General features: G+C 40.0%; 1 protein-coding gene across 1 annotated transcript in view; it reads right to left on the bottom strand.

Moving 5' to 3' along the window:
- The window catches only part of LOC118835392 (vomeronasal type-2 receptor 26-like), a 60388-nt gene extending 36574 nt beyond the window's left edge, over window positions 1-23814 (bottom strand). The window contains exons 1-3 of the mRNA XM_036742580.1: window positions 23795-23814; window positions 20744-21035; window positions 5688-6488 (exon numbers count right to left, since the gene is read on the bottom strand). Coding sequence (XP_036598475.1) covers window positions 5688-6488; window positions 20744-21035; window positions 23795-23814 — 1113 coding nt within the window. The remainder of the gene's footprint in view (window positions 1-5687; window positions 6489-20743; window positions 21036-23794) is intronic.
- Window positions 23815-24341: the final 527 nt, after the last annotated feature.

Here is a 24341-nt window from a genome sequence, read left to right as displayed (position 1 = left end):
GAAGATAAAAAAGGGGGGACAATAGAAGGGAGGGTAGAGATGGGGAGGAGGTAATCAAAAACAAACATTTTCAAAAAGGGACAGTGTCAAGGGAGAAAATTCAATAAAGGGGGACAGGTTAGGAAGGAGCAAAATATAGTTAGTTTTTCACAACATGAGTATTGTGGAAGGGTTATACATAATGATACGCATGTGGCCTATGTTGAATTGCTTGTATTCTTAGGGAGCATGGGTGGGGAGGGAAGAGGGGAGAGAATTTGGAACTCAAAGTTTTAAAAACAGATGTTTAAAAAAACAAAAAGAAGTTTTTTCATGCAACTAGGAAATAAGATACACAGGCAATGGGGAGTAGAAATTTATCTTGCTCTACAAGAGAAGAAGTGAAAGGGGGATGGGAGGGGAGTGGGGTGACAGAAGGGAGGGATGACTGGGGAACAGGGCAACCAGAATATATGCCATCTTGGAGTGGGGAGGAGGGTAGAAATGGGGAGAAAATTCGTAATTCAAACTCTTATGAAAATCAATGTTGAAAACTAAATATATTAAATAAATTAAATTTAAAAATTTGGCCTCAGGAAAAAAAAGAAACTATTTAGGAAAATTGCCCTGAAGTTGTAGAACAAGATGATAAAGTAAAAATAGAAAGAATCCACTGTTCACTACCTGAAAGAGACCCTAAGAAGAAAACTTGCAGGAATGTCATCACTAAGTTTCAAAATTCCCAGGTTAAAGATAAAATATTGCAAGGGACAAAAATAAAACAATTTAAATACTACAGAAAATAATCAGGATTTCACAAGACCTAGCAGCTTCTACACTAAAAGAGTGTAGGTCTCAGAACATTATATTTCAAAAAGCAAAGGAGCAAAGGTAACATCCAAGAATAACTTATCCCACAAAGTTAAGTGTAATTCTGAATGGAAAAAATGGACATGTAATGAACTGAAAGACTTTCAAGGATTTGTAACAAAAAGATTAGAACTCAATGGAAAATTTGATATAAAAGATTCAGAAGAAATATAAGAAAACCATTAAAGACTAATTATGAAGCATTGATTAAGTTCAAACTATTTACTTATAATATATGAAAATGTTATTGATATTAGTAATTATTATTAGTAAGAGTAATCTTAAAACTGTTATCATTCCTAATGTAGTTGGAAAGATAGGTTGGGACTGAGTTTTGTATGATGAGGTGATTCTAAGAAACAAAACTGGGTATGGAAAGGTTAAAAGAGAAATTATCTGATAATACTGGGCATGAAAGGAACAGCTAATACAGAAGAAATAGGTGGGGGTGAAGGACATGTAATGTTGGAACCTTACTCTCATCTAGGTTGAAGAAGAAATAGCATTTTATAGAATTTTAGATGTCTTCTGAACTTCTAGAGAGGAGAGAAAACTAGGGAGAGACTTTAAAAAGGTGTATTGCTTAAGATTAGGAGGGTGGTATGAATAGATGAGAGAAGGACTTTCAGAAGGATGGGTAAAATAAGGAATAAGAGGTTAAGGGGATAAGATAATGCAACAGGGATAGGGAACAAAGAGAATCTGAGAAGGGAAATACTGAGCAAAAATAAGATGGAGGGAAATTCACAAATAGCAATTATAACTTTCAGTGTGAAAAGTAAATAAGAATATTAGTCATTCCCCAATTGATAAATGGTCAAAATATATGAACAGGCAGTTTTACAATGAAGAAATCAAAGTAATTTATAGTTATACAAAAAGTGCTCTAAATCATTATTGATTGGAGAAATGAAGATTAAAACAACCTTGAAATATCATTTGAGACCTACCAGTCTGGCTAACATGCTAGAAGAGGAAAGTGAAAATGTTGGAAATGATGTCGTAAAATTGGGATATTCATTGTTGCTGTAATTATGAACTGATGCAACCATTTTGGAGAGCAATCTGGAATTATGCAAAAAGAGTTATTAAGCCACACAGACCCTTTGACCCAGCAATACCACTATTTGGTCTATTTCCAAAAATGATTAAGGAAAAAGGAAAAGAACTCATGTATTCTAGAGTGCTTATAGCAGCTCTCTTTGGGGTGGCAAAGAAGTGGAAATCACAATGACTGAACAAATTGTGGTATATGATTGTGATGGAATACTACTGTGCTATAAGAAATGATGAGCTCAACGATTTTAGAAAAGCATGGAGATATCTGAAGGAAATAACGAAAAGTGAAATGAGCAGAACCAAGAGAACATTGTACACAGTAGCAACAATATTGTTTTTAGAGTGACTTTGAGCAAATAAATTAATTTCTCTATTGTAAACACACAAATTAATTGTAAAGAACATATGAAGAAAGACGCTATCTGCATCCAGACAAACAATTGCTAAATGGAAGCATGCATAGAATAATTTAGGGAAAAAATAAATTTACATGATACTTCTGTTGTATATTTGAAAAGTATAGTAAGTTGTGCATAGTAGATTTGTAGTGTCATGTACAATCATTTTTATTGTACTATATTATGGAACTGTTTGTTTTATACAATAAAATAAAAAGGAATGAAAAAAGGAAAAAAAAAGAAGATAGTGCCGACTCCACTTTAGGTTGCTAAAGGGAGAAAAAGACTCTGGGAAGAAGCGAGCATGAAATGAGTTGATCATCTCCATTAACTCTGTATCCCCAAGTTGCTACATTAGAGATTTGAGTTAATTTCCCCTTTGGGTGAGATCTGGATTTTTCTTGGCTGAGCTGAGCTCAGCCCAATTGGAAAACTTCATCATTCTGTATGGTCTAGTATATAATCTCCTATTTCTACTTCGTTTGGCTTCTGTTTTACTGTTGACTTGCATAAATGGGTTTCTTTGCTATTTGCTAGGTATGTTCATTGTGGAACTTGTATTTGGTGGAAACAGTTTCAAGCCTCAGATATAAAACTTCGAGTCCTCCTTTCCCCATTAATGAATAGCTATCGCAAGGTTAGTGTGAACCTGAAAGCTAAGTCCTCTAGACTAACAATATTTAAAGGTACAAGTCAATATAACTCTAGCCTTGTACCCCCCCCACCCCTCTCTCTCTCTCTCTCTGAGAAGAACACAGGGGTAGCCTCTGGCCTCAATCCCCTTCTTTCCTTCCTGGAAGAAATAAAAGTCTCCCTTGAAGAAAAGTGAGTGGAGTAGAGAATGTAGGTGGCTCTTCTACATCTCTTTCAGCTGCACAATGACACCCCTATGCTACATGAGAGGGACAGCCTTCACCACACATAGTTGCCTCTACCATTAGACTTTGAGCTCCACAGGATCGAGGACCCTTCTTTTTAAAATGTTCTAGTCAAGATTTCAAATAATAAAATTAAGATTCAATCTACAATATCCTGTAGTTCCCTACTTCTTCAGTGCCTACTCCAGCAGCCTTGTTGTCTAGACCAAATCTATGCCATACAGTGGTTGTCTTAACCAGGGATCAATGAATTCGTTTTTTTAAAATATTTTGATAAATGTTATTCAATATAAATAATCTTTTTGTAATCCCATGGATTTTATTTTACACATTTGAAAACACTATTCTGTAGATTCCATAGGCTAGTCTAAATTGCCAAAGAGGTATGGAACATTAAAAAATGAGAAAGAGAGACTAAGAACTTCTGCCCTATTGGAATGAATACTTTCATCTCCAGGGTACATTCTCCAGTCCTGATTAGTGACCTCTTAAAGTGGCCTTTTCTTTCAGACAGACCAGACCACAGACCAGCAGTGCTTTACTTTAATCTCTACTCCCCAGTCATCTGCTCAATAATATTGCTTGCAACTTTGCTGACAAATTTCCTCTCCAAATACCCCACAGTCCCCTCTTTCCTAGAATTCTGGATCAAATAAATTACATCATTATCCCTGGCAAAAGTGTGTCAATATACTCCCCTATGGCCTTACTCATCATCCCTGTAACTTTCTGGATCAAAGGGCCCCTTCTTGCTCACCACTCTTCATGTCCGTTGGCTCTCCCAGTGGGTTCCTTGAAGGCAGAAATAATGGCTTTTTATTTTGTATTTATATGTTCAGCACACGTCACAATGTTTGTCAAACATTAAGTGTTTAATAAATAAATTTGCATTCATTCTGAGATCAAATAATGTTACCTCTGTTGTTGTTCAGTTATTACAGTCATGTCCAATTCTTTGTGACCCCAATTGGGATTTTCTTGTCAAAGATACTAGCGTGGTTTGCATTTCTTTCTACAACTCATTTTACAGATTAGGAAATTAGATAAACAGGATTAAGTGACTTGCCCAGGGTCACACAGCTAGTAAGTGTCCAAGGCCAGATCTAAAATCAGGAAGATAAGTCTTCCTGAATTCAAGCCCAGTGTTCTATCCACTGCACCACCTAATTGCCCTAATATCACTTCTAGTTGCTAGTATCTTTATTTCTACTACATAGATTCTACAATATAATTGGTTTTATGTTGTATTGATTTTTATAATTGAATCTGCATCTACCTAAATCCATCTTTCTGTGTCCTTGAGTTAAGCTCAGAAATTCTGCTTTCCCTGAATCAGTTTAAAGGTATACTGAAAACAAAAGTTGTTATTTTTCATACAGTAGCCCCTGGGATGTCTGTTTGTTATCTTTAAGCCCCACAAGTTATCTTGAGACATAGAGATAGTCTGTCCTTGCCTGTCCTTGTATAATTAGAGGAGTTTTATCTCCTCTAAAGAGAAGCAAGTCTGCTAGTTTTGATGCCTTAGCAAAGATTACAAGATGCAGATGGATCTCATAAAACAACTGACATTCCTCAGGTGGTGCAGTGGATAGCATTCAGGGACTAGATTCAGAAAGACTTCTCTTCCTGAGTTCAAACCCAGCCTCAGGCAATTATTAGCTCTGTGATCCTGGGCAAGTCACTTAACTTCATTTGCCTCGATTTCCTCATCTGTAAAATAAGCCGGAGAAGGAAATAGCAAATTGCTCCAGTATTGTTGCCAAGAATTACCTAAATGGGGTCACAAAGAGTCAGACACAACTGAAAAGCAACTGAACTGAATGATAACAAAACAAATACAAATTGTCATAGAGGGGCATGACTAGCCTCACTTGAATGAGAGCCCACTTTTCTTAGTATAGCTGATCATAATGTTCCAAACTACCAAAACACCCTTTTTTGGTTGTCAATAAAGAGTCATCTCCTTCTCATTGGAGCAGCTGACTTTATTCTGGTTGCCAATCTGGCCTGCTTCATTAACAGCTGTATGCATCACTGTTTACAAATTGCTTCAGTCTGCCTTTATTAATTTTACTTGATATAGCTCCTCCATTCATCCTTAACCAACCTCAGGGGCTAATACAGTATCTTACGGGATTTGTGGAAGAAATAGTATGGAATAGAATACGCATTTATTAAATCCCTACTATGTGCCAAGCACTGCACTAAGTTCTTTACAAAAAGTATCTCATTTGGTCCTCACAACAACCCTTGGAGGAAGGTGTTATTAGGATGCCTATTTTACAGTTGAAATGAGGAAACAGAACTCTTCAAAAACAAATAGCCCTGAGACGCTGAGGAAGTTTGGAGCAAGTTACCATAAAGCCTATGCACCATTGGAATGAATGCAAAAGATTTAGAAGACAAACCAAAAGGAATCAGAAAAATGACAATTTCTGAGCCAAATTATCATGGAATCTCAGAAGTACTGGTGGACCTGATGCCCATCAGAAGTCAACATTACCTGCCATGGTTGAGAGACAAGGTTCTTTATATCCTCCATAGATCCCATCTCCAAGCTAAGGAGCATTTCATGGAGGGACCAGGCCACAGCATAGACAGCATTGTAGATGGTGTAACTCCTGCCAGATGCCACCATGTCAAAATATTTCAGAGGTAACATCTCCAAGGAGGCATTTGGGGAACATGCTTCTTGTGCTGGTTCTGTGGTTTCCAATGGGCACTCATAAAATGAAGACCAGAAACTCTGAAGGAAACTGTCCTCAGGATATTTAGCAGGGTTAACTGTCCTCAGAAAAGTCTTGAAACCAGGAATCACGTGTGTTTGATGTAAAAATAATAAAGCCCCATGAAATGAGTCACCCAGATGTTTATGAGGTGTCATGGTGACATCCCAGTAAGCAGTAATGATCCAGAGCTTCCATGTCACATGAAAAAAAGGAACTGAATTCTTTAGGATCATTAATGAATCAGCATCACCATGGACCACAAACACTTTGGCAGATGATTCTGCAATCCTTAGTAAAATAGCAACATACATGTCTGCATGGCGTCTGTCACTGACAGAGATCTTCTCTGTGAAGGCTGCACAGGTTTTGTGCCGTCTCATCTCTTCTCTCATATCCCCAAGGAATTTTTCTCCTCTCATGTCATCTGGAGCAATCAGTCCCACCCATGTCCAATCAAAATGCAACAGCAGCCGGACAATGGCTACGTGCAGGGAAGAATCCTGAGGGGCCATTTGATAGAGTGAAGGAAACTGGACCTTGTCACTCAAGCTGGGGTCAAATGGACCATAGGAAATCTGAATAGGGGAGAAGCAAGGGTCAAATGAGATGGATAAAAATAAGGACAATGGATAGAGACCACCCATCAACCAATCAGTCCATCTTCCCTAGGAAAATGTTGGATAGGTTTCAGAGTGGAACAGGATATGGCATGGTGCAGGAGGAGAATTGGTATTATGTGGCGGGAGGCCAGAGTGGGAACATGACCTATGACTCCACAGAAAAATGTAAACTACCTTGAATAAATGTAAACAGCAAGAGCAGCTCCAACTATCCCACAGAAAAACTAATACCTGACCCTGGTCCATCCTAGCCCAATGCTTTCTTTGTTCTGTTTCTATATACTAAATGACCTAGCCTGGGCTTGGTGCAGGGATTCATGGTGCTACTTTGTCCTGCTGCTGCCCAGGATGATTGGTCTCTTGTGAATAAACACCCCAATTAACCTAATTAACCCTAATAAAACCAATTTATAACCGTGCTGGTATGAGCCCCTCTTACTGTGGTATCTCGGTATTCTCTTGGAGGGTATGCCACCCTACAGTTGGCATAATTAGGGAAAAACAGACCTGCTCCCTTCTGGCATAGTCAGCAGGATATCAAATAAAGGGATTTGGGGAGTGAGCCTTCCATAGGGGGCATCCTGGCCATCCTCATCCCTGAGGGAGAGGTGGTATATCTGCCATACCTGGCTTGACCATCCAACTGGATGTGGGAAGGGTAGTTTGAGCCACAAGAATATGGCAACACCCAAAAAGTGCACATTGGCTTGTTTCTTGATATGCTTCTATGGGGGAAATCTCATTTGCTGGCTCTTTGTGTTGCTTAATGGAAGGTCTATAGCCTAGCCAAACAAGAAAACTTTCAGTTCTTTTAAGAGAGATCTTGAAGTGGCAATTGCACATTGTATCATAAAATAAAGTACTGGAATAGTTTCTCTCTCTCTCTCTCTCTGTCTCTCTTTGTCTCTGTCTCTCACTCTCTATCTCTCTCTCTGTCTCTCTGTGTCTCTCTGTCTCTCTTTCTCTCTGTGTCTCTCTCCATCTCTCTCTGTCTCTCTCTCTGTCTCTATCTATCTATCTATCTATCTATCTATCTCTATCTCTATCTCTGTCCCTCTCTCTCTCCCCCTACTGTTAAGATTCTTATAATCTACCATAAGATGTCTCATTCTTCCCTGATTTCTGAACCAGCCACAGAGGGGGGTTGATTGAGATACTGAGGAAACAATAACACCTTCATGCAATACATGTTTAAATACCACAGTCATGGAGCCACAGTCAGGATAACACAAGATTTATCAGCTTCTACATTAAAGGCTCAGAGGGCTTTGAATATGATTCCACAGGGCAACGGAGATAGAATGCCAGCCAATAATCACCAGCCCAGCAAAACTGAATATAATCCTTCTGGGTGTGTGGAAGGGTAATTGACATTCAACAAGATGGAGGACTTTCATGCATTCTTGATGAAAAGCCCAGAGCTGAATAGAAAATTTGACTTTCAAATACAAGACTCAAGAGAAACATAAAAAAGAAAAAAAGGAAAGGGAAAACATAAGGGACTTAATAAGGTTGAACTGTTTACTTTCCTACATAGGAAGATGATATTTGTAACTCATAAGACCTTTCTCATTATAAGAGTAATTAAAAGGAGCATATATGGACAGAGGGCACAAGTGTGAGTTGAATATGAAGGGATGATATCTAAAAAATAAAATTAAGGGATAAGAGAAATGTACTGGGAGAAAGAGAAAAGGAAAGGGAGAATAGGGTAAATTATCTCAAAGAAAAGAGGCAAGAAAAAGTTTTGCCATGAAGGGGAAGAGGGGGGAAGGTGAGAGGGAGTTAGTGAACCTTACTCTCATCAGAGTTGGTTCAAAGAGGGAATAAAATGCACACACAATTGGGTATAGAAATCTATCTTACTTGCCCTACAGAAAGCAGGAGGGGAAGGGGACAAGAGAAGAGGGAGATGACAGATGGAAGGACAGATTGGGGGATGGGTAGTAAGAATCAAAACACTTTTGAGGAGAGGCAGGGTGAAAAGAGAGAGACAATATAATAAACAGGGGGAAATAGGATGGAAGGAAATACAGTTAGCAACAGTAACTGTGAAAAAAATTTGAAGCAAGTTTCTCTGATAAAGGCCTCGTTTCTCAAACATATAGAGAATGTAGTAAAATTTACAAAAAAAAAAAATAAGAGCCATTCCCCTATTGATACATGATCAAAAGATATGATCAGTTTCCAGATGAAGTAATCAAAGCTATCTATAGTCATATGAAAAAATACTCTAACTCACTATTGATTGGAGAAATGCAAATTAAAACAATTCTGAAGTACTACCTCATTCCTATTAGATCGGCTAATAGGATAGAAAAGGTAAATGACAAATGGTGGAGGGGATGTGGGAAAAATAAAACCTTAATGCACTCTAGGTGGAGTTGTGATTTGATTCAACCATTCTGCAGAGCAATTTGGAACAATGCCCAAAGGGCAATAAAACCATGTATCCCCTTTGACCTAGCAACACCACTACTAGGTCTGTATCCCCATATACAAAGATAGGTATAGCGGCTCTTTTCTGGGGGTAAAGAATTAGAAGTTGATGTCCATCAATTGAGGAATGGCTGAACAAGTTGTCGTATGTGATTATGCTGGAATTCTATTGTACTATAAGGAATGATGTGCAGGATGCTCTCAGAAAAACCTGGAAAGACTTGCGTGAGCTGATACAAAGTAAAATGTTCTGTGTACAAAGCAACAGCAGTATTGTAAGATGATCAGCTGTGAGTGACTTAGCCATTCTCAGCAATATGATGACGTAAGACAACTCTGAAGGACGTATGATGAAAAATGCTATCCAGCCCTGGAGAATGAACAAATTGAAGCATATTTTTAAGTTATTTTTCTTGCATTTTTTTCTTGTCTATGTTTTCTTTTACAACATGACTATTATGAATAAAAAAGAAGGAAAATGGAAGAGGTCAATCCCATTGTAGGATGCTGAAGGAAAAGACTCTGGGAAGAAGCTGGCATGAGGAGTCTCCTTCATGTCTCTCTCCCCAGTTTGCTACTCTAGAGACTCCAGGGAGCTTGCCCTTGGTTGAGATTCTTGTTTCACTCCCGTGGGGAGAGCCCCTCTATTCTGTAATGACTCTTATATTCTCCTATGTGTAACTTCTCTGATTTGTTTTGCTGTGATTTAGATAAATGGGTTTCTTTGCTATTTGTGTTCATTACAGAACTGACATTTGATGGAAAAGGGGTCAAGCCTTAGAGAGCTGGGTCCCAGCTTTGCTCTAGAAATGACAAAGTGATCAGAAGTCAGCTCAAATCCAATCATACCCACTGAACAAACAATATTTTTATTCATTTATTTTTAGTTTTCAATATTCACTTCCACAAGATTTTGAGTCCCAAATTTTCTCCCCATCTCTCTCCTCCCCCTACCTCAAACATTATGCATTCTGATTACCCTTCCTCCAGTCTGCCCTCCCTTCTATCAGCTCCCCCTTCCCTTATCCCCCTTCCTTCTATTTTCCTGTGTGGCAAGATAGATTTCTATACACTATTGTTTTCATAGGTGTTTCCCAGGTGGATGTAAAAACCATTTTTAACATTTGTTTTAAAATTTTGAGTTCCACATTCTCTGTCTTCTTCCCTCCTCACCCACCCTCATTGAGAAGGCAAGCAATTCAATATAGGCCATACATATGCAGTCATGCAAAACACCTCCATAATAGTCATGGTGTGAAAGAATAACTATATTTCCCTCCATCTTATTGCACTCCATTTATTCTATTCTCTCCTTTGACCCTGTCCCTCCTAAAAAGTGTTTGTTTCTGATTATGCCCTCTCCATTTGCCCTCCCTTCCATCATCTCCTCCTCTCTTATCCCCTTTCCTCCTACTGTCTGGTATGGTAAGATAGATTTCCATATCCAAGTGAATAACAAACAATATTTAAGGGAGCAGATAGATACACTTCTACTCTGCTTAGATATACTTCTGCTCTTTCTGTGGAGAGCAGAATGACCTCTAGCCCCAGCTTCCTACTTCCCTTCCTGGTAGGAATGAAAGTCTCCTTTGGAGAAGAGTAAGAGGGGAAGAGGCTGGAGATGTCCACTCTGCCTCCATTCAAGCCACACAAGGACAGCCCTCACCAGAGGCCAGCCTTTTTCTACACTTAAGGGTTCTTCCTACACCTGGGTTTGAGAATTTCAAGAAAATTAGTCCTCAGAGAAATGATGTAATCCTGAACTTTGTTATGTAGCTGCTGCAAGCAGGCACACAAAGCATATACAAACACTGTCTGGTAATATAAATAGATAGAGGGTCCTTCCAGGCATGCAAGAAATTCACTTAACCAAGGTGAGAGAGCAAAACTTGTCAGGGAAAAAACATGCTCAAAGTTGGGGTTGAGGTGGCAAGATTACATGCCCTAAAAAGGGGCTGGGTGAGAACAGTTCATCAAGGCCAGATATAGGAGGGGGCATTATTAATCAGACCCAGACATGATAGAAAAGTTCTCAGAGTCCTTTACTGATAGGAGGCTTGGTGAAGCTCAGGTATGGCAAGCTTCTTTATCAGGGCCACGAACTAGCAGGAGGATCCTACACTGACTATCTGGGGCAGCTGAAGAAGAATGAGTCAGCAGGAAGTTGAGTGCATCCAGTCTGAAAGCTGCCAATCTTACGCTGCCTAAGATACAGTTGACAGTAGAAAAGAATACTGTCCGTTTGGCCTGTTTGTTTCAGTGGCATTAGGACCACTCATGGAGTCCTAGCATTATCATAGGAATCCAAGCATAATCAAAGAATATCATCAAACAATATAAAGTTTATAACAATCATGATATACCTTTGTCTTTGCCTCTTTGAGTTTCTTCTTTCCCATTTTTGGATGAAAGGAACTTAGAGACAGCTCACACAAGCTGACTTTGAAAGGTCAGAGTGGCAAGACACCAGAGTGTAGGAGCTGGAAATGTGTGAGGATCTGAGGTCTTCAAGTCTGGTCCAACTGATCAGCCAAGAGGAAAAATGGGGACAAAGTCCAGAGGTGACTTGATCTCATAGTAAAGATGTCAGCTACTACAAATAAGGGTGTGACTGTCCATTGACCATGCCAAATTTAGAGGTAAACTTGGTGAATTTTACATGAGTTTTATGCCCATTCTTTGAAAGACTATGCTGGCATGGGATCATAACATGGCCCTGGTTTGGGGCAATAGTCTGTGCTTCTTTTCTTGATTAACTTCTCAATAAATATAACTTTCTAAAAGATGTTAAATGATCAAATGACACCAGGTCACTAATGACTAAAGTTTGATATTAGGGAGAAGTAATAAGAATGGGGACCAGATCCCATAACACGGCAAGATATAACTTTCTATCCAAGCTTAGATTCCTGTGGAACAGCATTAGGAGTCATGGAAAACAGCACCAAATAGAACAGAGTATCAATGCATAAGAGAGATAATTGAATAGAAACACGCCTGTTGAAATCACTAAGAGATACGCGCACACACGCACACACACACACACACACACACACACACACACACACACACACACACGATCCTTAACAACAAAACATCCATTAAGCTTCAAATAGGAGCAGATTTTCCACACCCAATCTATAGACTTTGAAAGGGGTCTGCCTCAGTGACTAAGGTACCCACCTTGCCAACCCCACCTAAGATACCTGGACCACTGACTTCAACAGCCAGTTTAAGTCCATGGCAAGGGGAAGGGCCACAAGGCATTCATCCTCCATATTCAGCTGTTGCACTCAAGCATGTGTTCTGGCTCAGGGACCAGAAATTCTGAGTCCGAAATCAACATTATTCTCCAGGATAATGGGTGCGAGAAGTGCTCAGCAACAGCAACACAGGAATTCAGAATTATGATAGGGGCAGAACCAGAAGACCACCACAGAACTACATTATTAGACAGAACCACAGAATCTTTGTGAGCTGGAAGGTGCCTCAGAGGCCAAATAGTCCCATACAGACAAGGACTCTCCACTAGAATATACTCAACAAGGAGACATGAGACCTGTCTTCTTTTCCATGATTTTTCCTGTAACACTGACAGAAAATGCATCAGCTTGTTCTTTCAGGACCCCAGAAAGGAAGTCATCTGGGCGAGGTCCCTTGAACTTCTCAAGGGCTACCAGGGGCTCACCTGACTCTCTTTCCTTCTCTTGGGCATCAGCTCCCTGTTAGTCATTTGGAGCACTGTCACTTTCAGTTTCGAGGTCATTTTCCTTAGCAGAGGAAACAGAAGCAACCCCAGAATTGAGCAGCTCTATCTCTGCTGTCAATCATCACTGTCTCATGAACCTTAAGCAAAGGCCTTATGATTTCTTGAAGCCTCCTCTTATTTCAAATCAAACTTTGAAAAAGCCTTTTCCCTGTTTCCCTTGCCAGCTGCAAGACATCCTGAGCTCTAGCATCCCTTACTCAATTCTACAGGCCATATCCCCTCACCCTCATAAAACATTATGAGCCACCTGGCCTCATTTCCATTCTTCTGAGCATTTATATTTAAAATCTAGAAAAGAGTTTCACGAGTGAGTATTCATGGAGGGTTCTCTATGCCCTGACTGAGTCTTTACAGCCAAGGCACATATGTGCTTCCATGCAACCTTCAGACAAAGATCTTAGTGAGGCAGGTAAGTGATTCTGTGGAGAGTGCTGGGCTTAGAGTCAGGAAGACCAAAGTTTCAACCTGGGAGGGGAATTGCCTCAGTTTCCAAATCTCTAAAATGAGCCACAGAAGGAAATGGCAACTCACTTCAGTATCTTTACTAAGAAAACCTTTAGAAAGTAGTCCCAAAGAGTTGGACATGACTCAAAATGGATGAGCAGCAGCAACACAGATTAAATTCTCCCTCAGTCAGTTACTACATATGCAGACAAATCACCAATCTCTCACCTCAGTTTCCTCACCTACTAAATGGGGGTATACTTCCTTCCAATGATAGGTGAGTTTCAAAGGAGATAATAAAAGGAAGCAATTTTCCAATTTTAAAGCACAATATAAATTGTTATTAATTTAATAACAAAAACTGAACTACCAGACCAGCTTGAGTTGAGTCTGGCTTATAACAGCCTGAGAGTAGAGTAACAGAAGCTTGAGGCCCACACGAAATAGCGAGCCCTAAGAACGCTTGACTGGTGACTTGAAAAAAGGCCTAGAGAGTGAGCTGGATCAAGTGTGCAGTTGACATGGATGCAGAAGGGACAACTAACACATTGGATGACAGCATTAGGATCTACCAGCAACAGCAGCAGCATTTATATAATAAGGCTTTGAGTTTTGCCACTTTAAACATGTTATCTCATTTTATCATCACAACAAACCTTGCATTATCATGCTATTATCATCCTCATTTTACAAATGAGGAAACTGAGGCACACAGATTGGGGAACCAAGGCAGAGAGAGGTTGTGATTTGCCCAGGATCACAAAGCTGGTAAGCATTTGAGGCCAGAACTGAACCCAGATCTTTCTGATTCCAGACTCAGTGTTCTGTACACTGTGACCCCCTCTAACAGGAAGAAGCTGAAGCCAATAAGCTTTTTGCAGTGCCTCTATAGACAAAGAATCTCCATCATCCTTTGAATGACTGAACAGAACCAGTTACAGAATGTCCACATATGTTCCACAGTATCTCCAAAATACGTCCTATATGGGAAATCAACACTCCCCTAGGAAAAGATTACTTGGAAAACAAGAAAGCAATCTGGAAGAAATGGGGCTTAGACCAGCACCTCACACCACACTCCACAATAAGTTCTAAATGCATACACAGCCTTAACATTAAAGATCATTCTCTAAAAAATCAGAAGAGAAACAAACCTCATTTAACTACGGATAGAAGAGTATTTTTAAACAGGATAAAACAGATAACCTTGATTTCTTCAAACTGAAAACCTTCTGCAAAAACAAAATAAATGCACCTAGAATAAGGTAGGATATGTTTAAATGGGTGGGGGGGGGAATCTTTGCATCAAATTTCTCTGATGAAGGTATGGTAGCAAAGATACATATTTATAAAAATTTATATTTTTATGGTCAAAATAATTCCCTGATTTCCAGCACCAAGGTGGCAGAGTGAAGCAGTAACTCCTCAGAGCCCTCCCAAACTCCTCACCAAGCAACCTTGAAAAATGCCTTAGAACTGTTTTAAGAGAGGAGACATACCTTACCATCTCAGAACAGCTTGGAGGACAGAAGGTCAACAGAAAAGGCCTGTTTCACTGGGTTGGGAGGGGTCAGCAATAAGTGAGCAGCAACATCAGGCTGCCTTCCAGTGCACCTGCAGTGAGGCTGTGAGCCTCTGGCAAGCCAGCAGTGAGGCCCTGCCCTTGGGGCAGGCCAGCAGCAAGACCCCACTCCCAGGTAGGCCAAGAAGGAGGCCTTGTGCCCACTGCAAACCAACAGGGAGGTCCTCCCTCCACTTCAAATGAGAATCTAGGCCCCAAGGCCAGGTGCAAGCAAGCAGCAAGTCCCTGAGCCCTAGCACAAGAAGCTTGGGACAGTGCAGGAGTGGGGCCCAACTGTTATATAAAAGTACAGTCACAAAAGAGGCAGGAAAAAATGAGCAAATAACAATAATAATAATAATAATAACTTGACCATAGAAAGTTACTATGGTGATAGGGTGGATCAAAGCACAAACTTAGAAGAGGACAACAGTGTCAAAATGGCTTTGTGCTATGCCTCAAACAAAAATGTAAATTGGTCTCAGGATCAAAAATAATTCCTGGGAGAACTCAAAAAAACTATAAAAAGTAAGTAAGAGAAAAAGAAGAAAAATTGGGAAAAGAAATGAGAGCAATGCAAAAAAAAATCTTGAAAAACATGTTAACGGCTTGGTAAAAGAAACACACCAAAAATGGAAAAATATATACAAAAGTTCACCAAAGAAAAAAACTCCTTAAAAAAACAGAATTGGCCAAATGGAAAAGGAGGTAGGTTGAAGAAAATAATTCCTTAAAAATTGCAATTATAAAAGTGGAAACCTATCACTACATGAGACATCAAGAAACAAAAAAAAGTCAAAAGAAGGGATAATGCTAGCTATAGCAATAAGAGAATAAAAGGAAATTAGAATAGTCAATGAGGAAACAAAACTATTGCTCTGTGCAGATTCTATGATGGTATGGTTAGAGAATCCCAAACAATCAACCAAAAATCTAGGGGATTTAGCAAAGTTACCGGATACAAAATAAACCCACTTAAATCATCAGCATTTCTATATGTCACCAACCATCCAGAAGCAAGTAAGAAAAATTCCATTTAAAGTAACTGTAGGCAATGTAAAATACTTGGGAGTCTATCTGCCAAGACAAACCCGGGAACTAAATGAACACAATTACAAAACACTTTTCACATAAATAAAGTCAGATCTAAACAACTGGAGAAATATTAATTGTTTATAGGTAGGTTGAGCCAATATAATAAAATAACAAATCTACCTAAATTAACCTACTTAGTGCCATACCAATTAAACTACCAAAAATATTATTTTATAGAGCTAGAAAAAATAATAAAATTCATCTGGAAGAACAAAAGGTCAAGAATATCAAGTAACTCAATGGAAAAAATGTACGGGAAAGTGCCCTAGCCATAACAAATCTCAAATTGTATTATAAAGTGGTAATTGATCAATCTGTTACTGACTAAAAAAAAGGTGGATCAGTGGAATAGATGAGGTACATAATACATTGCAGCAAATGACCATAGAAATCTAATGTTAGATAAGCCCAAAGAGCCAAGCTTTAAAAAAAAAAGGCACATTTTTTGACAAAAAAAAACTTCTGGGAAAACTGGAAAACAGTATGGCAGAAACTAGGTATAGACCAAAATCTCACCATATACCAAGATAAAGTCAAAATGAGTAAATGATTTACACATAAAAAGTGATATCATAAGTCAAATTGGAGAGCATGGAATAGTTTATCTGTTAAATATATGGAATGGGGAATAATTGAGGACCAAACAGCATAAATAGAACTTTACAAAATGTAAAATGGATCATTTTGATTATATAAAATTGGAAAATTTTTGCATAAATAAAATCAATACAATCAAAATTAGGAAGACAGCAGAACACTGGAGGAAAATGTTAACTATTATGCCTGGTAACACTTTCATTTCTCAAATATATAGAGAATGGTGTCAAATTTATAAGAACACAAGTCATTCTCCAATTGATAAGTGGTCAAAGGATAGGAACAGGCAGTTTTCAGACAAAGAAATCAAAGCTATCTATAGTCATAGGAAAAAATGCTGTGAATTTCTATTGAATAGAGAAATGCAAATTAAAACAACTCTAAGTACCACTTCACACACCAATCAGATTGGCTAATATGACAAAAAAGAAAATGATAAATGTTGGAGGGGTTGTAGGAAACTGGAACACTAGTACACTGTGGGTGGAGTTGTGAGCTGATCCAATTGTGGAGAACAATTTGGAACTATGCCCAAAGGGCTATAAAACTGTGTGTACCCTTTGGTCCAGCAGTACTACATCTAAGTCTGTGTCCCAAAGAGAAAAAAACTTATTTTTACAAAAATATTGATAGCAGGTACTTTTGTAGTGGCTAAGACTTGGAAATCAAGGTAATGCCCATAAGTTGTAGAATGTCTGGACAAGTTATAGTACATGATTATAATGGAATATCATAGTGACATAAGAAATAACAAGCAGGATAATTTCAAAAAAAACCTGGAAATACATGCATAAACTGATACAAAGGGAAGTGAGCAGAACCAGAAAAACATTGTATGTAGTAACAGCAATGTTGTACAATGAAGAATTGTGAAGGACTTCGCTATTCTCAGCAATACAATGAACCTAGACAAACAAATGGACTCATAATTAAAGATGCTATCTATCTCCAGAGAAAAACTGATCTCCTCTGAATACACCCAAAGAACACTATTTTTCATTTTTTTTTCTTCTTTTTTGCTCAGGTTTTCTTGCACAAAATGACTAGTATGCAAATGATTCACCCATATAACCTGTATCAAAACCATTTCAAGGAGCAGGAAAGGGAGGTAGAGAGGAATAAAATTTGAAACTTAAAATCAAAAAAATGTTAAAATTGTTTTTATATGTAATCGGGGAAAATAAAATATTATTTAAAAATTTTTAAAAGATAAAACAGAGAAGTCATCAGAGTAAAAAGACAGTTCTCAAAAAGAAAAATATCAAAAACCTAAGAAGAGCAGCTAGGTGAAACAGGTGTGCCTGAAGTCAGGAGGACTCATCTTCTTGAGTTCAAATCTGGCCTCAGACACTCACTAGCTGTGTGACCTTGGAAAGTCACAACTCTGTTTACCTAAGTTCCTCATTGCAAAAAAAAAAACAAGAGAAGGAAATGGTAAAGCCCTTCTGTGCCTTTGCCAAGAAAACTCCAAATAGGATCACAAGAAGATGGATATAACAGGAACAGCAACCAAAACACCTGTGAAAGAACGTTCCAAGTACCTAAGAATAAAAGAAATGAAAATCAAAACAACCCTAAGGTTTTACCACATGCCCTTTTCCTACTAATATCACTTTATTATAAGTGCTTATTTTAATACCCTAAACACTACGGAAAGTACATGACACATGTTGTTGTTGTCCTTTGTTCTCGAGGAGGACCCGAATGACATCACTATGCTGGAGTCAAGTTTCAATGTGTCCAATGGTGGCTGATCAGAACAATACAAGCTCAGAATGCTCTACCACAGGTCAGGCACAAATAGTCCATGTGAACATTTGGGGTGGATACTCTAAATCTGAGCACCCTGGGTTTCCTTTGAGCTGTTTCAATTCTGCTTTGCTCATAGAGCACAGCACCCTCTCTGATGTGGGAACACCATGCTGAGTGGTCTTGTGCCAATGTCTCCCATGATACACTATCAATTCCAAAGTTCTTGAGAGAGACCTTGAGAGTGTCCTTGTATCACTTCTTCTGACCACCATGTGAACCCTTGTCCTGTGTGAGTTCTCCATAAAATACTCTTTTTGGCAAGCGTATATTTTGTATTTGAACAACGTGGCCCACCCACCAGAGTTGCACTCTCTGAAGCACAGTTTGAATGCTTGGAAGTTTAGTTTGAGTAAGGACCTCAGTGTCTGGTACCTTATCCTGCCAGATGATCTTCAGAACATTCCTAAGACAATTCAAATGGCCACTCTAGAAAAAATGTGTATCTGGCTCCAACTTCAGTAAGGTGGTCTTCATTTGCCAGCCTTGTTTCATTCAGGGCTGCTGTTTGGATGTGATACCTGCTGAGATCTCTTGCAATAAGAGCTATTCATCTTTCAGGTCTACTGGACTTTGTGTTGTCTATAAGTACTGGCACATTCCATCTGCCAATGATGAGTGGAATTGTCTATGGAGACATTTTTGTAAGTTTTTTTATGTTTTGACCACAGAGTGGGATTCCCTGCCTGCTGCAGTAACCAGGCCAGGGTTGGGTAAGCAGTCAATTTTTAGGGCACCTTTTCTAGCCCCTTCCTCACACCAGGATGAAATCAGTGCAATCCTTGAAAAGCTGCATAGATACCCAGGGGGCTGCCAAATCCCACTGCTGCTTCCAGTGAGAAATGACCCTATGGCAGGGGCGCCTGTGTGTAGGATTGTGACTACAGCTCCCTGTGTATCCACACCTGCTTCATCACTTGCCTGTCACCATACAACTTTGAGATAGGTATATGGTAAAATGGTGTAAGCGACATCTTTTGATACATGCATAAATTGGATTTAAGTGAGGCAGAGTTGCATGAATTTGTCAGCCTTACTCTCTCTTCCAGAGTCATCACAGTCCAGTGGCAGGACAGAATCAAGATGACTGGTGATGACGCAAGATGCAGTGGATGGCCTTGGCATCTTCGATGTCTAACCAAGCTCTGAGCATTCTACAACATCTGCTTCAGCTGCCTTCTTTGCCATTGGAGCAAATTGTTCTCATCTGCCCATTCCACCAGGGGAAGTCTTCACATGCTTGGGGTAGACACCCCCCCAACTCATCAATGGGTTTGAGACCCCTTGGTTACTCTCAACCTAATTCAGCCTGTCTGCCAAAATGGTTTACTGGGGTGTGGCCACAGCTTCTTGGAGCCACAGGTGAGAGTTGGGTGGAACAGATGGACACCAAAGGTAGAAGGCAGCCCTGAAAAGGGCTCAGCAGCCTTCACACTAGAGGTACTAGTATTGTCTGAACACACCCTACATCCCATATGATACATATATGCATATATACATATGTGTGTAGGAATTCTTGCATGCATGTATGTGTATGTGTGTATGTAGATATAGATACATTCCTGGAATGAATTACAGGGAGAGAACACTTTACTTTCTATCTGCCTTCTGAAACTCTGCTTAGTCTGCAATACACAGAAAAAGATGCCCCTCCAAGGATAAGCTGATCACCAGAAATTTCTCTCACCATTCTGTTTAACTCAACCTCAGAAACTCAACACTTTCCCAATTCCCTCAGCCTCTTCTCCTCTCTGATTTGAAGAGTGGAGGATAGAGCACTAAACAGCCCCCAAAGCTTTCTTTAAAAGAGGGCAGAAGCTGGACTTTGCAAGTAATGGGGGCTAATAATTTAGGGGACCTGAAGGGGCTTCCTGTTGGAGGTAGCATCTGAGTTGAGGTTTGAAGGTGTCTGGGGATTCAGAAGTAAAGGTCAGGAGTGAATTTCCAGAATAGGAGATAGTCTTTGCAAAAGCATAGAGATGAGAGAAGACATGCTATGGACAACAGGTGGGACACTGTGGCTGGACCGGAGTCTGCCAGAATTGCCACAGTCTGCTCATTCCACTTGGCTGCATGGACACTTTCCCCCAACAATGTATCACTTAGTAAATACGATTGGCTCATTCACAGACATCATTACTAGAGGATAAAGCCCAAACTGATTCAAGTCAGTCAAGTCATCCTGGTGTCCTGAAAAGAGTAGGAACAATGAAGTGGAGCCTATGAGATCTGGCTTCTAATTCAAACTCCTACCATGATTTTATAAGTGAGTTTGTACAGATCATCTAAGTTAGGTGAGTCTCTGTTTCCTCACATTTACAATAAAAATGTAGACCTAGGTTCCAGCTAAGGACCCATCTTCCTCTAAAATTAAAATGGCTAAAATTCTCTCAAAGCTGCACATTGGGGAAATGTTTAAGAGAACATCCACCTTATTCCAGGCTGAGGGATGGGAATAGAACACATGAGACAGAACAGAGCTTCAAATTCCCCCACCTGTGGGAACTTGTAGAGTTCCAAGAGCATCCCCATTTGGACCGACAATGCAGATGTGGCCCCTCCAATGAGAGCCACAGACTTGTACTTCTCCTCACAGGTGTAATTAGGGATGGTCTGACTTTTCCCTGACAGCCACCTCAGGGAGCTCTCCAAGGTCCTGGCATCACTATGGTAGGTGTTGTGGAGGTGAATTCCCAAGGTAACATTGGGAAGCAAGTAAGGGTCCCTGTTGATCTCCTCCACAGCAAACTCCAGAGCCAAGACTTGCTGGTAGTTTTTGTGCAGCCGCCTAGTGTAAGGAGGAGAGGGTCAGTAGTCAGGAGCAAATCTTCCAAAAGCAGAGATGTAAAACCATTCCTAAATCCTTGTAAAAGAAAACTCACAGAAGGCCCAGTCAGGTAATTTACTATGTCTATTGCAACAACTGCCTTCCCCATTCTCTTTTTATCCTATTAATTCTCTATGACAGTTCTTGTGATGAAAGATCATAAATCATGAATTTATAGCACTAGTCTTTCTGCCATTAATTGTGCGTGTGTGCATGCGTTTGTTGTGTGTATGTATTATGCACCCACTATAGTGATAATGTTGTGAAAATAAGTGGTATTGGTGGAAGCAGAGAAAAGATGGGTGGGAGACAAGATCAATTCAAGGAGAACCTGGATCACCAATTCTTTGTTATGGCGTAGTTGGACTTGCTCTTGGGCATAGGTTAGACTATATGGCAGCTAGAATCCCAACCAACTCTCACAAGTCTGTAATTCTTTGAAATCTTGGGTGGTTAGACACAGTGGAACTTGGCATAACTGATTGGAAATTAAAGGTGTGAGAAAAGAAGAAGCCAAAGATAACAGAAAAGTGTCAAACCCAGAAGCCTGGGTGAATGGTAGCACCAGTTACAGAAATTGTGAGATAGAAAGAGGAGGTAGTTGAGGGGGAATGGGAGCAAGCTCTGTTTAATGGAATATTGAGCTATATTTGCTGGTGTGACATCAAGAAGGTGTCCTGTGACAGTTAGAGATGTGAGCTGATAATTTGAACGGCCTATCAGGGAGAAAGATAGTAATTTATTAGCCATTGGTGTAAGGGGAGTATTTGAAGCTGTGGTCATGAACAAGTATGTCAGTGGAGAAAGCATATAGAGAGAAAAGAACCAAAGCTTAAGAATTAGTTATTGTCAGGGATTAAAAACAATATTGGTAACAAGCAAAGAGAAACACAGGGAGAGTGAATGAAGGACAAAGCAAACAGAAAAGGAAGCAACTAGGAAGAGACTGTGGTCAGCCTTATTAGTTGTTTCAGAGAGATTGAGATATGAAATTACTTAAAATCGTTGTGGAGTTTGATCGTGGGGACAGCTTTGCTGGTGTTTCAGTGACAGTGTATGATTCTACTTGAGAGTGTTGTTGCAAAAAGTCCATCTGCTGAAATGCTACAAGAAGGAGGGCAGGATTCTCTGCCCCTCTTATCTAGCCCCCACCCTTGGAACAGGGAAATCACCATCTTTTTCCAGCCATTCCCCTCCTAGCTCCCGCTCTCTATTCACCTCAACCAAACCATTCACATGGAAGTCTCCGTGAACATCGCAAAGGAGAAAAATGGGAGAATGGGCCAAGGTATCAAAGCAATAACTTCATCTTCCTACACCAGACAACACACAAAAGTGAACTCTAAGTTAGTAGACATTGGGAAGGTACCTGTGGTGGGGGCATGGGGGTGGAGAATAGCAGGGACTGGGGTTTAAAATTCTGGAAAATTAGGATCAGAGCTGGGTGAGGGGTGTGGATGGCCTTGGTACTTCCTTAAATACAGGTTTCAAAAGTAGAGTGCTCAAGTCAGAATCTGGGAAGCCCAGAATTAGAGGTCAGGTAAATGAAAGGTCATCCAGTCAAGCATACTAAAGAACAGTAAAAGTAATAGGGAGAGAAGAAAGAAGAAGGAAGGGAGAAGGGAAGGAAGAATTTAAGCATCAACCATGTGTAAGGCTCTATGCTAAGCACTTCACAAATATCATCTCATTTGATCCTCACAAAAAATGTAGAAGGTATGGGCTATTAATATCCCCTTTTTACGGTTGAGTAAACTGAGGCATTTTACAGTTGAAGAAACTGAGGCAAACCACGGTTAACTGACTTGCACAGGGTCACACAACTACTAAATGTCTGAGTCTGGATATGAACACATTTTTTCTTGATTCCAGTCCCAATACAGTATCCATTATACCACCTAGCTTTCTCTCATAATTCAAGAGTCAATCGGTAAACAGCGCTTAATCAGTGCCAGGCATTGCGCTAAGTCTGAGGGATACAAAGAAACGCAAAACCTGTCACTGATCTCAAGAAGCTGACAGTCTGATGGGAAAGTGAAAACAAATCTGTACAAGCAAAGTATAGACAAGATAGATTGGAGATAATCAACAAATGGAAGGCATGAGCATTGAGGGAAACTGGGAAAGTATCCCAAGCTGCCAGACAGTGAAGCAGGTTAAGGGCTGATTTGAGATCATTAGTGACCTCCCAGAAAGCAAAATTAATCTTTTCCTCACATGACAAGGCTTCAAGTACTTAAAGACAGCTATGGTGGCACCCCAGGTCCTTTCCTCTCTGTGCTACATATTCCCAGCTCCTTCCTATGACAAAGGCTAAAGGGCCTGCACCATGCTGCCTGCACACCTCTGAAAACTTTCCACCTTCAATGTCATTCTTAAAGCATCATTCCCAGACCTGAATCCAGGACTCTAGGTGAGGCCTGATGAGGGTAGAGGACAGTGGATCAATCACCTCCTCATTCATCTTAGTGCACAGCGAGAAGGCATTGACATTATACTGCTCACTTGCACTGCTCCTGCAGCCCACAAAAATATGCAGATCACTTCTATCCGTATGCCCATGCCTCTACCGTCTTGGGCGTGAAGATGATCTGCTGTGGGCCAGCTCAAGACTTTGTGTTCCTGAGTGCTAGAACTCACCTTCTTTGATTTCATTGATTCCATTCAGACCTGTTAAGACCATCTGGGCTATTGATACTGTCATCCAGTGGATTACTCACCTTTTCCAGTTGTGTGCCATCTCAATTTTGATAAGCATCCATCTATGCCTTCACCCAAGTGATATTGTTAAATAAATAGCAAAGGACCCCAGTTCCCTGGAAACTGCACTGGCGAACTCCAGTCCTGCTGCCATTGAGACATTAACAACCACTCTTTGGGTCTAGCCATCCAAGTGCATGTGAAGTCACCTAAGTTTATTATTGGCTGTGCCAAAACAATACGAGGTACCTCATCCAAAGCTTTGATCAAATCAAGGTGAATTATTCCCATAGTATTCCCCTCACCTGCTAGTTTAGTAATCCTGTAAGAAAAAAGGAAATGATAAATTCGAGGAAGTCTGGAAGTCTCTACTCTCTCTCCCCACTCCAGGCCATCCTTCACTTAGGTGCCAAAGTAGTCTTCCTGAAATGCAAGTCTGACAATATCATTCACCTACTCAGTAAACTCCACTGGCTCCCTGTTATGTTCATGATCATATATCAAAGCCTCTGTTTGGCTCTTCATGTCCTGCTGCTTTCCTCTTTTCCCATCTTTTCACACTTCTCT

Source organism: Trichosurus vulpecula, chromosome 2 (assembly GCF_011100635.1).
Source record: "Trichosurus vulpecula isolate mTriVul1 chromosome 2, mTriVul1.pri, whole genome shotgun sequence".
In the NCBI taxonomy this organism is placed as follows: Eukaryota; Metazoa; Chordata; class Mammalia; order Diprotodontia; family Phalangeridae; genus Trichosurus; species Trichosurus vulpecula.
Note: the sequence above shows the minus strand (reverse complement) of the source record. Positions and strands in the feature narration are given on the sequence as shown.